Raw genomic sequence first — 16,437 nt, forward strand, 5'->3', positions numbered from 1 at the left:
TGTACTTACCAGGTTTATCCCTCTCCCCTATTTTGAATAGGGGTGTAACATTTGCAATCCTCCAGCCCTCTGAGACCACTCCCATATCCAGGGAGGATTGAAAGCAATGTGTTCAGTATTGGGTTCCACACTATAGGAAGAATATTTAAGCTTTAGAGAGGGTACAACGAGGGTTGTCAACCCTTCAGGATTGTCTGAAAGTCTCAAGGAATGGAAAATTAATTTCCCAGGCACTGTTGCTAGTAACCCGGAAGAAAAGTTCACAATTCGCAGTCGTAGCTCACATTTGCAGTTTGCACCTGTGTACTTTGTTCGCCTGCTCGTGGGCGGCCTCCTGGTTCTCGGAAACCGTGAGCAAAGATGCTCAACTACAGGGGACCCAACCTTTATAAAGTAAAATGCAGCAACATTTGCGAGCAAGTGCCACATGATCAAACCTCCGAGACCAGTGGTTCTCAAACTGGGGTCGTTGTGAACAGGACGGTTGCGCGGGTCGGGCACAACAGTTTGAGAATCACTGTCCTAGACTACCTCACCTCCCACCAGAGTTGGCAAGACGACGCTACAGAATCATGTGATTTGCACAAATATCTGGCCCCACTCGTATTCGCTTTATTTTCATGGCTATGGCATTATTGTAACTTTTTAAATGAAAAAAAAATATTTCGATCATTTAAAATTGCTACGGAAACATGTTCTGTTTTGCTCACACACTGGATCACAGTTCAGAGTCTGGGAGTTGGCAATGAGTAGAGTCACAGCCGGTCTAAAGTGATTGGTTAAGGACGGTAAGAATGAGAGGGCCGCGCCAATCGGAGCGCTGTGGGTGGGAGAGCTGGAATCCCCGTGTTGAAGGCTCGCACATTGTAATGTGGGGTAAAGGTTCCAACAGAATGTCGCGGCGAGATTCGCCTAACTCGGTGTATGGACCTATCAATCCGGACATTGACAGCGAGAGGAAAGCCCCGTCCTTCGATGTGGAGAAGCTGGTGAACTTGTTGGACGGAGGCGCGGACCGTACCCGCACCAGGAGGTCTGTCGGTGAGTCCCGCCTCCCGTCCCCAGGGTGCGGGTGCGTCCGCCTCCTGTCCACTGCAGTCTGTGTACGCGGGCCCAGTCTGTTCACTCGGACACTTCGGCTAACAAACTACTTTGCAACTTCTCTAGAGCCATCCTTTGTTTCTTAACCTGTCCCATTACCATCTCCTTTTGCCTTTTAATATCTCTTGATGTCTCTTAACCTCTCTTGCCTTCTATCCTATCACAGACCTTCCCTTTTGTTCTTTCATCCCCTCCCCCCCCCTTTCCCAGCCCCTATATTGGCTTAAAAATCTGTTCCATTTCCTGCTTTTTTCCAGTTCTGACGAAAGGTCATCGACCTGAAATGTTAACTCTGTTTCTTTCTTCACAGATGCTGCCTGACCTGAGTATCTCCAGCATTTTCTGTTTTTATTTCAGATTTCCAGCATCTGCAGTATTTTCTTTTTGTAGAGCTAATTATCTGCCTGTTAACAGGTAGTTAACAGGCAGTTAAGAGGCTTTTCCCCATTTTCAGCCTGCTTCTGCGGACTTCCCGATGGCGGAAAACCCCACCAGGGTCAGCGAGGTGAGCTATGGGTCTGCTGCAGTGTAAGTGTGCAAATGACAGCTGCAGAGGTAGTGTGATGGGTGCAGTTGTGCACAGGTAAGTATGATAGGTGAGAGAATGTAGTGAGAAATATTTTTATTCTGTTTTATATGTATCTGCAGGTGACAAGATTTGATGTTTCTGTGAAGCCTCCTCTGATCGGGAGAATTGACAGATGGCTTCTGCAATCTCGCATGCAGCTGCCATCTGTTTTCTCCTAAGGAGAGAGTAATTGGTGAGGCTGGGTGCAAGGGCTCACCTTTGGACAGTGATTGTCAGTGTTTGATAGCACCTCAAACACTGACAATTCATCTGTCAAAAAATTATGGGGCCTGTCCCTTTTTAAGAAAACCGGCAGATGAATTCAAGAAGCATTTAGATGAGCACTTGAAACGCCATAGCATACAAGGATACAGACCAAGTGCGGACACGATGGGCCGAAGGGCCTCTATGGGGTAGATTTTCCCGAACCTGTCGGGAAGAAGGCGGGACTACAACTTTCGGGTTTTTGACCCGCCTACATTGACGTCCGGCCAATCCGCGCGATTTTCCCTTGATTGACCTTGTTGAGCCCGCCCAGCGGGCTCAGCAGGCCAATTAAGGGCCACCCGGCAACAGGTGACGTCACAGACTGCAATTTCATCTGTCAAGAGTTCTTGACAGATGAAATATCAGTGTCTCACAGCTGTTTGAAGCTGTGAAACACTGACAGTCTGAGTTCTAACATGAGTCCTTCTGCACAGACTCAGTTAGAACTCTCAGCAGCACTCAAAGCTGAAGGCTGTCACTTTTCACAGATCGCAGCCATTCAGCTTTAAGTGCTGGCTGAGTGATGGGCTCCCGATGCCTGCAGGAAGAAAGGCTAAGGTAAGTACAGGTAAGTAAAAGTTCTTTACACACTTTAGACACACCTAACACACTTACCTTTGCACTCATGCACCCATGCACCCATCACTCACCTGAACACCGACATCGCGACCCCTCCAACTCCTTCAACCCGATAGCCCGCCTGCTCTAACCTGGCGTGGTTAGGAGCCGTCGGGAAACCCAGACGAAACCCCTCAAAATAGGGATTAGGCTAAAAACTGCCTGTTAACTACCTGTTAACAGGCAGTTAATTGACACTAATCCCTTCCCGCCTGGTTTCGGCGGGTCCCAGTGTGGGGCGGGTACCCGCCGCCCCTGAAACTTGCGTGGGTGGGGTTTTGGGCGGGATGGTGTCGGGACCCCCAAATTCGGGATCCCCCCCTGAAACCCCACCTGACGGCTCCAGGAAAATCTAGCCCTATGACTCTGTGACTATGAAGCGTCATGCACTGACGTCATCTGACACTGGCTTTCCCTTAATTGGCCGGGCTTAACGAGGCCAATCAAGGGAAAATAGCGTCTGTTCGTCAGACGTCATTGGGGGCGGGACTAAAACCCGGAAACCATCAGTCCCGCCCCCAACTCGTCTCAGCTGGCAAAATCCAGCCCAAAGAGTCTGCAAAGGGATATAGATAGACTAAGTGAGTGGGCAGTAAGGTAGCAGATAGAGTATAATGTAGGGAAATGTGAGGTTATTCACTTTGGTAGGAAGAATAGAAAAACAGAATATTTTTTAAATGGTGAGAAACTTTTAAATGTTGGTGTTTAGAGAGATATGGGTGTCCTCGTGCACGAAACACAGAAAGCTAGCATGCAGGTACAGCAAACAATAAGGAAGGCAAATGGCATGTTGGCCTTTATTGCAAGAGGGTTGGAGTATAAGAGTAAGGAAGTCTTGCTACAATTGTACAGGGTCTTAGTGAGACCACACCTGGAGTACTGTGCACAGTTTATATACTTGCCTTGGAGACGGTGCAACAAAGGTTCACTAGACTGATTCCTGGGATGAGAGGGCTGTCCCATGATGAGAGATTGTGTAGAATGGGCCTATAATCCCTGGAGTTTAGAAGAATGAGAGGTGATCTCATTGAAACATACAAGATTCTGAAGGGGACTGACAGGGTAGATGCTGAGAGGTTGTTTCCCCTGGCTGGATTGTCTAGAACTAGGGGGCATAGTCTCAGGATAAGGGGTAGGCCATTTAAGCTTCAGATGAGGAGTAATTTCTTCACTCAGAGATTGTGAATCTTTGGAATTCTCTGCCCTAGAGGGCTATGAATGCTGAGTCTTTGAGTATATTCAAGGCTGAGATAGATTTTTGGACTCCAAAGGAATCAAGGGCTATGGGGATAGGGCAGGAAAGTGGAGTTGAGGTCGCTGATCAGCCATGATCTTATTGAATGGCAGAGCAGACTCGAGGGGCCGTATGGCCTACTCCTGCTCTTATTTCTTATGTTCTTGTATAGCGCCTTTCACGACCACCGGACATCCCAAAGCGCTTTACAGCCAATGAAGTACTTTTCTTTCCAGTGTAGTCACTGTAATGTAGGAAACTTGGCAGCCAATTGCGCACAGCAAGCTCCCACAAACAGCAACGTGATAATGACCAGAAAATCTGTTTTAGTGATGTTGATTGAGGGATAAATATTGGCCAGGGCAGGACAAACAAGCTGGAAATACTCAACAGTACCAGTGAACTTCTGTCGAAGGAACAGAGCGTTACAGGTGTAAATCCTTCATCAGAACAGTTGGGATGAGGCGCCTACACCTGTGCTGATAAGCTCATGTTGAATTTCCTCCGTACTTGTGCCCAGAGACGCGCGTACGAAGGGTGCAAATCAATCGTGACCTAAAAATTGGAGAAATTTTGCCATCCATAAAACAGGAAATTGGGTGCTGTGCAGTTCCATTATTTCTCCAGATACTGTGTAGTTTTGAGTGGCACTCTTTCTCCATCTCCCCTGCACCCCCCCCCCCCCCCCCAAGATTTTAGAATTTTGGCCCTCCCATTTGGCCTTTTTAATGGGCCAGGTTCATTTAAGTTTCAGCTACACTGATTTTCTGGTCTCCCCGTTAAGGTAGCACGCTGCGTTAAACCAGAGCTACACTGGGAACTATGAATAATTATGGAAATAAACTGAATTGCGTGGAATCAGGACACTACATGTCTAGCTAGGTTTGCGCTAGTACTTAGCCATTCTAGATTGAACTTCCCCAGCATCTGAAAATCTACAGTTTTTAATTTTGGAATACATGGTTTTTGACAGCATGAGAAGTGATCGGTAATCACCAGCATGTTCAAATTGGCAAAAGAACCAGAGGCGACATGAGGGAAAAAAATTTGCGCAGCTAGTTATGATCTGCAATGCACTGCCTGAAGTGGTGGTGGAAACATTCAATAATAACTTTCAAAAGGGATTTCGAGAAACAAGTGGGGAAATTTGCATGGCAATGGGGAAAGGGCAAGGGAATGTGATTCATTGGCTAGGTCTTTAAAAGAGCCAGCACAGACACAATAGGCCGAATGGCCTCCTGTACTGTATCATTCTATGAAAGTATGTGTGGAAATGTACTGAAAATAAAAGGCCGAAATCTGCATTGAATTTATCAACTCGCGTCTCCACCTTTCCAAATATACACTTAACTGTTCTCCATCATATGACAAGTGAGGGATGATATAATTGAATATTCTCCCTCACGTCCCACTGTGAAACTGCGTATCCTCTGCTCACTGCTTCCTGTAGTAGATTCAGCCAAAATCATCCTGTGGAGCCTCAGAGGTGGAAACCTTCGTCCTGCTGCGTGTACTGTCGAGCCTTTGAAACAGTTTGATAACTTTAGTAACACAAGTAACTAGATAAACAGCTTGTTCTTTGGAACAGATTTTAGTAACTGACACATTCTTCTGTATTTATTCTGATTCCCAGAGCACTCGTTGCCCTCCAGTAAAAGTGCAATTGCCAGTCAGAACGCCATTCTTCCAGTTGATTTTGGAGACATCTACCAATCTGACCGTTTCTATACAATACTGGACACTTTTCTGCTCCTACCCAACTATCAAAATGACCATAATACCCAGGCTGAACTATATTTTTCAATTGATTACTCTGGTGGTGCAGGCACATTGGTTTAGGAAGATTAGGCAAGTAATCTTGAACTTCCTTTGGGAGGGGAAGGCTGCAAAATTAAGCTTATCCAGAATACAAAGGGCCAAGACTGCATGTGGACCGCCAGATCCAAAATAACATGACGACGCATTCAGACTGCAATACCTGGTACAGTAGGTTTGCCCCGGCAGTGAATGCGAGCTGGCTGGGGCGCCAGAGGGAATGTGTGTTCTTTAAGAACTTTACACTCTTTCCATAGGCTTGAAGTCTCAAAATAAAATAATTTCCAATATAATGGCGAGGCTAATAGCACTCACCGTTATTTATGTGCGATTGCTATAGCAACTTCTGCTGAGGGCAGATGGGCGATTAAATGGGGAAATCTAAAAGTTGCTGTCCGAGATGTGTCCCTCCGCTGTTAGCTTAGTGAAAACGGCATCTCGCTGATTGGCTCACCACTGCAATTCATTGAGCGGCATGAAGTTGCTGTACTTGCACAGTAGATATGAACTAAACTTGCCACAGAAAGTTAGAGCTGGCCTGAAGTGACTCAAGGAGCCTGTTTTGGAGCAATTTAAGGTCCACACATATTTAATTAAGCCTGGATTAGCTGTCAGAGATTCTATTAACGATGTGCTAATTGTTAATTACTGCCAATGATCCTCTCTGACACCAAAAAATAACTATTGGAAGTGTACAGTCTCATTCCTTCAGGTTTTAATTGTTGGGTATTTTAAAAATGAGAAATTTAAAATAATGTGTGTTTTACTTTCCCTTTGTCTCTTTTTTTCACTCTTAAGTCAATCATTCTTTCCCTCTTTATTTCCCTTCCTGATTTGGCATTGAATTCAACCACTCTAATTTACACTACTCAGTCATTGCACTGTTTATTTCACAATCCTTCAATTGGTTAAGGAGACGCACAGTTGCTTGCCCTGTTCACTCAGGGCCCAGATTCCCTCGCTGCGATAATATCAGCCCGCACTTCCAGCAACTTGCGGCGCAAAATATCGTTGTAAGTAAACATACAAGTGCAAGTCTAACTAACGACAGACGCAGTTAGACTCCTACGGCAAATTATGGCCCAATATGCTCTTGTAAATGTCTACTTGGCTATAATCTCTGGTATAAAAGTGAATTGTCACATTCTATGTTCGCTAACTTAGGAACGAATCCTCATTTTATTTGCGACCATAACCCAATAATGTACCATGACTGGACTGGTAAGTACAATAAATAGGTCAGTTTTAAGCACCATTCCAAAAGGCATCTGTTGGCCTGAGACAGTACCCAGCAGGACTGAAGCTGCAAATATGAGGCTGAGTCTGGCATCTTGAGCTGAGGCTAGAGTCAGGGTTGAGGGGAAGCTGCAGGTAGCAAGGCATGTCAGATTGAAAGACCAAATCGCTAGGAGTGAAAATATGCATAATGTCACGTCTTTGTGTGTGAGTTCCCCATCCCTTTTAGCTTTTGTACAAGTGAAAATCATATCCAGGTATCTCTTCCTATCCTGTTAGTGGAGTGGATTATTACCTCTTATAGTTACATTATATTGATAATTCTTCAGTCAGGAACAAATTGTGACTTCTTTTCTGCTTTTTTTTCTTTCAAGGAGAGTGATGTTAAAGAGCCTCAGCTGTTGAAATGTTTAGATGTGCATTAGTTCAATAAAAATCTATTTTTGATGTTCATATTGAGCTTTTTTTGTTTGTCAATTTAAAAACCAGCTTTAAATGTTTCTCACTAGTACCATGTGGCAGTGTAGCCGAGATGCCATTGTATTCGCCTGCAGCATTGTGTGTGTGTGTTTCTGAGAGAGATCGAGGGAAGGGGAAACATAGAAACATAGAAGATAGGAGCAGGAGTAGGCCATTCGGCCCCTCGAGCCTGCTCCGCCATTCAGTGCGATCATGGCTGATCATCCAAGTTCAGTACCCGGTCCCTGCTTTCTCCCCATACCCCTTGATCCCTTTAGCCTTAAAAAAATATATGCAACTCCTTCTTGAATATATTTAATGAATTGGCCTCTACTGCCTTCTGTGGTAGAGAATTGCACAGGTTCACCACTCTGGGTGAAGAAATTCCTCCTCATTTCTGTCCTAAAAGGCTTACCCCTTATCCTTAGACTGTGACCCCTGGTTCTGGATTCCCCGACCATCGAGAACATCCTCCCTGCATCTAGTCTGTCCAGTCCTGCCAGAATTTTATAAGTTTCAATGAGATCCCCTCTCATTCTTCTAAACAGCAAGTACAAGCCCAATCGACCCAATCTCTCCCCATACGTCATTCCTGCAATCCCAGGTATCAGCCTGGTGAATCTTCGCTGAACTCCTTCCATGGCAAGAATATCCTTCCTCAGATAAGGTGACCAAAACTGCACACAATACTCAAGATGTGGTCTCACCAAGGCCCTGTACAACTGCAGCAAGACATCCTTGTTCCTGTACTCAAACCCTCTCGCTATGAAGGCCAACATACCATTTGCCTTCTTAACCGCCTGCTGCACCTGCATGCTTACCTTCAGCGACTGGTGCACAAGGACACCCAGGTCGTGTTGCACTTCCCCTTCTCCCAATCTATTGCCATTCAGATAATAATCTGCCTTCCTGTTTTTGACACCAAAGTGGATAACCTCGCATTTATCCACGTTTATATTGCATCTGCCATGCTTCTGCCCAATCACCCAACCTGTCCAAATCATCCTGTAGTTTCTCGGCATCCTCCTCACAGCACACATGCCCACCCAGTTTTGTGTCGTCTGCAAATTTGGAGATATTACATCTAGTTCCCTTGTCTAGATCATTAATATATATTGTGAATAGCTGGGGTCCAAGGACCGATCCCTGCGGTACCCCACTAGTCACTGCCTGCCACTCGGAAAAAGACCCGTTTATTCCAACTCTTTGCTTTCTATCTGCCAGCCAGTTCTCTGTCCAAGCCAATACCTTGCCCCCAATCCCATGTGCCTTAACTTTACACGCTAATCTCTTATGTGGGACCTTATCGAAAGCCTTCTGAAAGTCCAAATACACCACATCCACATCTATTCTACCAGTTACATCCTCAAAAAATTCCAGTAGATTAGTCAAGCACGATTTACCTTTTGTAAATCCATGTTGACTTTGTCCGATCCTGTCACTGTTTTCCAAGTGCCCTGCTATTACATCTTTTATAATGGACTCTAGCATTTTCCCCACTACCGATGTCAGGCTTACCGGTCTGTAATTCCCCGTTTTCTCACTACCACCTTTTTTGAATAGTGGGGTAACATTAGCTACCCTCCAATCCATGGGTACTGTTCCAGATTCCATCGAATGTTGGAAGATGATCAGCAATGCATCTACTATTTCTAGGGCCACTTCCTTAAGTACCCTAGGATGTAGATTATCAGGCCCTGGGGATTTATCAGCCTTCAATCCCATCAATTTCCCTGACACCATTTCCCTACAAATACTGATTTCTTTCAGTTCCTCCCTTTCATTAGACCCTATGTTCCCTGACATTTCTGGGAGGTTATTTGTGTCCTCCTTTGTGAAGACAGAACCAAAATATGTATTTAATTGGTCTGCCATTTCTTTGTTCCCCATTATAAATTCCCCTGATTCTGACTGCAAGGGACCTACGCTTGACTTCACCAATCTTTTTCTCTTCACAATATCTATAAAAGCTTTTACAGTCAGTTTTTATGTTCCCTGCAAGCTTACTCTCATATTCTATTTTCCCTTTCTTAATTAATCCCTTTGTCCTCCTTTGTTGAATCCTAAACTGCTCCCAATCCTCTGGATTACTGCTTTTTCTGGCCAAATTATATGTCCTCTCCTTGGATCTTATGCTATCCCTAATTTCCCTCGTTAGCCACGGTTGAGTCACCTTTTTTGTTTTATTTTTATGCCAAACTGGGATGAACAAATTCTGTAGTTCATCCATGCGGTCTTTGAATGTTTGCCATTGCCTATCCACCGTTAACCCTTTGAGTGACATTCCCCAATCAATCCTACCCAATTTGTGCCTCAGACCATAGTAGTTTCCTTTATTTAAATTCAGGACCCTAGTCTCTGAGTCAACTACTTCATTCTCCATCTTAATGAAGAATTCGATCATATTATGATCGCTCCGACCCAAGGGGCCTCGTACAACAAGATTGCTAATTAATCCTTTCTCGTTACATAATACCCAGTCTAAGGTGGCCTAATCTCTGATTGGTTCCTCGACATATTGGTCCAGGAAACCATCCCGTAAACACTCCATGAATTCCTCCTCCACAGTATTGTTACTAATTTGGTTAGCCCAATCTATATGTAGATTAAAGTCACCCATGATGACTGCTGTGCCCTTTTTGCACGCTTCTCTAATTTCCCTTTTAATGCCATCCCCAACCTCCGCACTACTGTTTGGAGGTCTATATACCACTCCCACTAACGTTTTCTGCCCCTTGGTATTTCTCAGTTCTACCCATACAGATTCCACATCATCAGAGCTAATATCCTTCCTTGGGTAAAAGGAGCATAGCACACAATTACAAAATGACTTCACAGGTGATTTCCAAAGTTCAGCTTCATCATCTGCTGGTTGGAAACTATTACACAACAATATGCTTTTGCCTGTTGAAACATGGAACGCTATTATGGATGAGAAAAATAGCTTGTTTTATAAATTTTATAAAATAGTTATTCAGAAAAATAGGTGGTTTCAATTTTTGGGGCATGCAAAACAGCTTGAACTAAACACCTCCCGGAGTAGTGAGGTGGGGGTGCAGAAGAAATAAGCAAATTAAGATATTTTCCACATTTTTAGTACAATTGAGTAATTCATCAATAGTTGTGAACTTTACAAGAATTGGTATTTTCTAATTAAGTAAAATAGAGTATTTAAATTCTACAATATTTTCTTTGTTTTAATCAGAGCATGCCATTAACAGTGATGCTGTTTTCAGTCAAGAAAATCAGTATTTCTTGACGCAGCCGGAGCGGTATGAAGCAGCTGTGAAACGAGCCATGCATCTGCGACAGAAGATGAAGCAATTGGGCTGGATTGAAGATGGGCCAGAGATGCAGTTTACTTATAGGTACATTTTAGAAAGAAAAGACTTCCATTTATATAGTGCCTTTCACGACCACCAGACGTCCCAAAGCGCTTTGCAGCCAATGAAGTACTTCTTTGAAGTGTAGTTACTATTGTAATGTAGGAAACTTGGCAGCCAATTTGCGCATAGCAAGCTCCCACAAACAGCAATGTGATAATGGCCAGATAATCTGTTTTAGTGATGTTGATTGAAGGATAAATATTGGCCAGGGCACCTGCTCTTGTTCAAAATAGTGCCATGGGATCTTTTATGTCCTCCTGAGAGAGCAGACAGGGCCTTGGTTTAACATTTCATCCGAAAGATGGCACCTCCGACAGTGCAGCATTCCCTCAGTACTGCACTGGAGTGTCAGCCTAGATTTATGCTCAAGTCCCTGGAGTGGGACTTGAACCCACTGTATGAGATTAGCTTATCTCTGGTTCTTTCAGATAATCAGGGTCGACTGCAACCAATATGGTGGATATGTTGTGTTTAAGACAGATATAACACACTAGTTATACAGCAAAAACATATGACCGTGGCAAGTAGTGGATACTGGTCCAAGTCGGACAGAATGGCTGGCGTGCACAAACAGCTCCTCTTCTCTCTCTTTTTGAACTAACCAAGAGTGTTAGACCAGAGTCAGCATAGATCCACCCTCGGGAGCTCTCCACTCCACCGTCTGTACTGGGGCCTTTTCGGGTCTTTTATACTCTTTTTAGGGGTGGACCTGGGGTAGAATATGGACAAGACCATTTAACCTATAGAGGTTCCCCTTAAAACAAGGTGCCCAATGGTATGTCGAGTTCTTTCTTTAAGCCATGGAAAAAAGGCCGACCCTCATGTTATCTCCCACCTGTCAGGGGTCCTCATAGCCTTTACACATGGGTTATGTACTTAACCAATTGTGGCCTTACAGCAGGTTGAGGACTGTTTTTCCCTTATCTCATCCGGCCCTGTCCTTCCAAAGCTAGGTCTCTTATCTCATCCTGTCTTGTCTTCCCCAGCCTGGAGTTAGCAATTCAGATATACCAGGCTGGCCTTCAGATTTCTCCAGTCAGAGGCCCCTTTGTTCAGAGCTATTCATGCGACCAGCTGTGTAACTAACTATTTCAGTTCATTATCAGACTATTGTACCATGAAATGAATCATTAAATTCCCAAAGATAGCCTCTATTCTATTCTCACACACTGGTTAACTTACGCATTTCAGCAAGCAATTTTGTTAAACAAAGTCAAAATCCTAAAATGGCATCATAATAAGGTTATTTGCAATAATGAAAGAAACAGGTGTTGGGCCTTAGTTGGCCAAATTAAAGATACATTTAGCAGCCTTGCCTTCCTAGCACACAAACAGCAGACAGCTAGCCTGGGAAGCAAGGTCATATGTGACTGCCACTCTGTGGAATGTTATAACACCCGCAGGAAGTTAAAAACATTGGCAAATTTTAGGCATCTATCCAGCTACTCTCATACTAGTCTGAAGACACTTTGGCCTAGAAATTCGGTTGGTTGCGCCAGCGATTAGCGCCTAAAGAGCCCGAGAATTGGGGCGTTACCCAATGTTTGGACGGGCGCAATGAAGATAGCGACACCTCCCATATTGACTATACATTTAACGCCTGCGCTAAGTGTTAGCGCGCGCCCGCGTGCGCAGGCAGATCATGACGTCATTTCAGCGTGCAACGCCTTTTAGGCGCCCCTGACCGGATATTCGGTGGCGCCCGGAACCTTTGCGCCTAGCGCTATTAGTGACAGTTCGATGGAACGTTACCAGGCCCTTCTCGGAGTCGGGGGGCGCTATTTAAAGGGGACAGCTCTAGTATAAAAGCTGCAGCCACTTGGCCTGGTCATTGTGATCGTTGCTGGAGAGAGTTGGTGAGCTACTGTGGAGCAGATTTTTTTGAATTTAGCCTTAGAATACTTGGGACCTTCAGACCTGTCCGGAGCGTTTTGACCGACTGGCATCGGAATGGGAGCTGCTTTGGAGGGCCACGTCCTCATGGCCGGACACTGAAGGGGCAGAGAGACGGCGGGAGAGAGGGCCGGGATTGGCCAGAAGGAGGAGGGGCAATGGAGGTCGGCCAATCCGAGGGTACGCTGCGAGGGTATTCAGGCAGCAGGTGTCATACCTTGACATGTCGGAGGAGCAGTGTGTGCGCGAAGGCTCCGATTCGGTAAGAAGGTTGTAACTGAGCTGTGCCACCTGCTTGCTGAGGATCTGCAGCCGCGTCTACGGTGCAGGACCTCTCTGTCGGTGGCCGTTAAAGTGACTGTTGCCCTCAATTTCTATGCCAGCGGATCCTTTCAGTCAGCCACTGGGGACATTGCGAATATCTCTCAGTTTGCAGTCCATTGTTGCATCCGGCAAGTGACAGCTGCCCTTTATAGAAGAAGGCGTCAATTCATCACCTTCCCTCTGACCCTGGAGAAGCAGGCGGAGCGCGCGCAGGGCTTCGCTGCCATTGCGGACTTCCCCATGGTGCAGGGGGCGATTGATTGCACACACGTGGCTTTGCGGGCGCCATTACTGAATGCTGAGGACTTCCGCAACCGCAAGGGGTTCCACTCCCTCAATGTGCAGCTGGTCTGTGACCACCGCCAAATGATCATGGCAGTCAACGCCCAATTCCCAGGGAGCAGCCACGATGCCTTCATCCTGCGACAGACCTCAGTTTGTGACCTTTTTGAGGGGCCGGCTCGCCCACGAGGCTGGCTTCTTGGGGACAAGGGCTATCCTCTCTGCCCATGGCTCATGACACCACTCCGTTTGGCCGCCACCCCAGCAGAAGAGCTGTACAACAGCAGCCATCAGGCGACCAGGAACATTGTGGAGCACACTATTGATGTGCTCAAACAGCGTTTCTGCTGTCTAGACCATTTGGGGGGAGCCCTGCAGTACTTGCCGGAGCAAGTGGGTCACATCGTCGTCATCTGCTGCATGCTCCACAACTTGGCGATTCGACGCACCCAGCCAATGCCAGCTGTCCCTCAAAGTCCAGCAGAGCAGGTGGACGAGGAGGAGAAGGACGAGCAGGCGGACGAGGAGGAGGAGGAGCATGCGGACGAGGAGGAGGAGGAGGAAGAAGATGGGAGGGCTCCTGAAAGTGGAAGGGCCATCCGTCAGAGGCTCATCAGGACTCGGTTCGAGGCCCCTCTGGCGGAATGATGGGTGTCATTCGTCCTGCGCACTTCGGATCTTTCAAAGCCTCTGAAGGCCAGCATGACTGTAAATAGTAACGTGTACCATTGCAAATTAAAACTTTTCTTTATTGTCAAAAAAAGTCCTTCCTTCCAGCATAACAATGTCATGTCAACAGAAACCATAACTAACAAAATAACAGTTAACTCTTCGGCAAAGCCGCAAAACTAAACAAACCATTTCCAACAATCACAACAGGTGAGGGAGTCCTTGAATTTGGCCAAAGAAACGTCTCAGCACCTCCCTCTACTGCTGGCCCCTTGATGGAGAACGACTTCTCTTTCGCGGTCGGCCCCTTCCCTCCCTGCTGCTCCTACGTAATTGAACCCCAGTGGCGGGGTCAAGGCTGGGGGACGCCTGCTGACTGTGTGGAAGCGCAGAAGCCCCTGAGGGACGGCCTGGACGACCTCTGGTCTTGGAGGGTGTGGACGCAGGCTGCTTGATCTGAGCATGGCTGGAAGCAGTGTGCCCTGCAGGTGGTGGCAGCTGCACTGCAGATGTACCAGCGGTGGCATAAGCAATTGTCACCTGCCGAGAGAGGACACCTGCACCATGGTCGGATGACACACTGGCTCTCTGAGGGGACCGGTTCGGCTCATCCGCCACAATCGACTGCTCCACTGATTCCTGGCCTTGTATGGGACTGGAAGGGCCCGGGGTGATCCTAGCTGATGCAGATAGGGTGGCTGCAGTGAGAGTTTGCGTTGCCTCAATCTGGGTGTGGACGAGGCCAGCAAGTGACTGCGTGGCAGCAGTGAGGACCTGTGTGGCAGGTGCCAGTGCTTCGGAGAAGCCCTGGACAGTTCTTTCCATTGCTTCGGACAAGGCCGGAGCACTCCGTTCCACTGCCTTGGACAAGCCCTGGACAGACCTTTCCAGGGATTGTCCGAAGCTCTGAACAGTCCTTTCCATAGCAGCCTCGAAGCCCTGGACAGTCCTCTCCATTGCTGCCCCGAAGCCCTGGACAGTCCTCTCCATTGCTGCTCCAAAGTCCAACACACTCTTTGCCAGTGTTTCTATCGACTGAGGCATCTTCCCCACTGCAGCCATCAGCTCAGTGTGCCTGAGCCGGGCCTGGGTGCTCATTTCAGCCAGGCTACGCACCTCCTCTGCACTCTGTGCAGCAGTCATCACTCCCTGCCTTGCCCTCCGGGGAGCCGGTGGCCGAACTTGCCTACCCCCCTTGCGTTGCTGCAGGCTGCTTGTTCCGGCAACTGGCTCATCATCAGAGCCCCCCCCCCCCCCTCCCCTCCAGGGAACTACTATCCCCAGTCTGCAGATGTGTAGGCTCCCCTGAGGTTGGAACGGATGCTCCGGCTTCCTCCTGGTCCTCGCCTCCGGAGGCACTGGCACTGGCAGCTTCAGGACGCAGATCCCGAGTTGGTGATGCAGCATCTGAAAGCAGGGAGGTGGAAGAGTGGCTTTAGCAAAAGGACAGGTTGGCGGCAAGGCATGCCAGATTACGGCAAGGCTCTGACATGGCTGCACACTGAGAAAGCATGCTGGCGGGGGGACCAAGTGGAAGGAGACAGCTGAAAAAGGTGAGAGCCTTACCCTCGCTGTCGACAATGGGGTCGGCAGCTGCAGTGGTAACAGGACCACTCGGACGTCCTCCAAGAATCTGGTGCACTCTTTCCTCGAGATCCGTGAGAGTGACCACTTGTGGAGGTCCGCCACCGGTTCGACGCTGGTCCTTGCGGATCGTCGCCAGCTTGGACTGCAGGGGAAAGAAGGGGAAGTTCTGTTACATGATGCCTTGAGAGATCATCTCATGCCCCCCATGGTGCAAGAGCCCTTACATGATGCCTTGAGAGATCATCTCATGCCCCCCATGGTGCAAGAGCCCTTACATGATGCCTTGAAAGATCATCTCATGCCCCCCATGGTGCAAGAGCCCTTACATGATGCCTTGAGTCAAATGTCCATGTGTGTGCCCAGAAAGGGCCATGGGTGCTTGCTGCCAGATAGCCATTGGGGCATCATGGCAACAGGGTGCGCGAAGTCAGGTGCAGATGGAGGGAATCAGAAGTTTGCATAAACAACACTCACCCTAACGACCCGAGTGAGGTCGTTGAATTTCTTCCTGCACTGAACAGGGCTCCTGGTTGCCATGTTGCTGGAGTTGACCCTCTGAGAAACATCCTTCCAAGCTCGGCGGTACTCCTTTTGATTCGGCCTCCTGCCATTGTCAGGATACAGAACATCTCGACGGCGCTCCACTGCGGACACCAATTGGTCCAGAGCCTGAGTGCTGAAGCGCTCTGCTCTCTGTCTCTCCTTCTCCATCCTGACCAAGTTTTTTGCGCCAGAGAAGGGTGAGCGCCGATTCTGAGGCCTACAGGGCGTTGAGTGTGGAAGCTGAGGCTGACTGACCCACCCCTTTAAGAGCCGGCCGGCGCCTGGAAGTCTCGTGGTTATCGGTAATTGAGATCACCTGCGCTGCGCCCGTCCGTGCCGATATTGGGTAGCGCCGGAAGTTTTGTGCCTTAGGAGGCCCATGCAACGTCTGAATTCGCGCCTCAATCCCCTTTGGGGGCGATGCAACCCAATATCGCGCCAGGCGGCGATAAGTT

The 16,437-nt window shown here is 47.5% G+C and overlaps 1 protein-coding gene across 1 annotated transcript in view; it reads left to right on the forward strand.

Moving 5' to 3' along the window:
* Window positions 1–812: 812 nt before the first annotated feature.
* The window catches only part of LOC147111065 (peroxisomal acyl-coenzyme A oxidase 2-like), an 81,186-nt gene continuing 65,561 nt past the window's right edge, over window positions 813–16,437 (forward strand). The window contains exons 1-2 of the mRNA XM_086001547.1: window positions 813–1,041; window positions 10,504–10,666. Of these exons, the coding sequence (XP_085857673.1) occupies window positions 870–1,041; window positions 10,504–10,666 (335 nt within the window). The 5' untranslated portion in view covers window positions 813–869. The remainder of the gene's footprint in view (window positions 1,042–10,503; window positions 10,667–16,437) is intronic.

The sequence above is a fragment of the Somniosus microcephalus genome, chromosome 11 (assembly GCF_052327205.1).
Source record: "Somniosus microcephalus isolate GS21.2 chromosome 11, FLI_Smic_1.0, whole genome shotgun sequence".
Taxonomy (NCBI): Eukaryota; Metazoa; Chordata; class Chondrichthyes; order Squaliformes; family Somniosidae; genus Somniosus; species Somniosus microcephalus.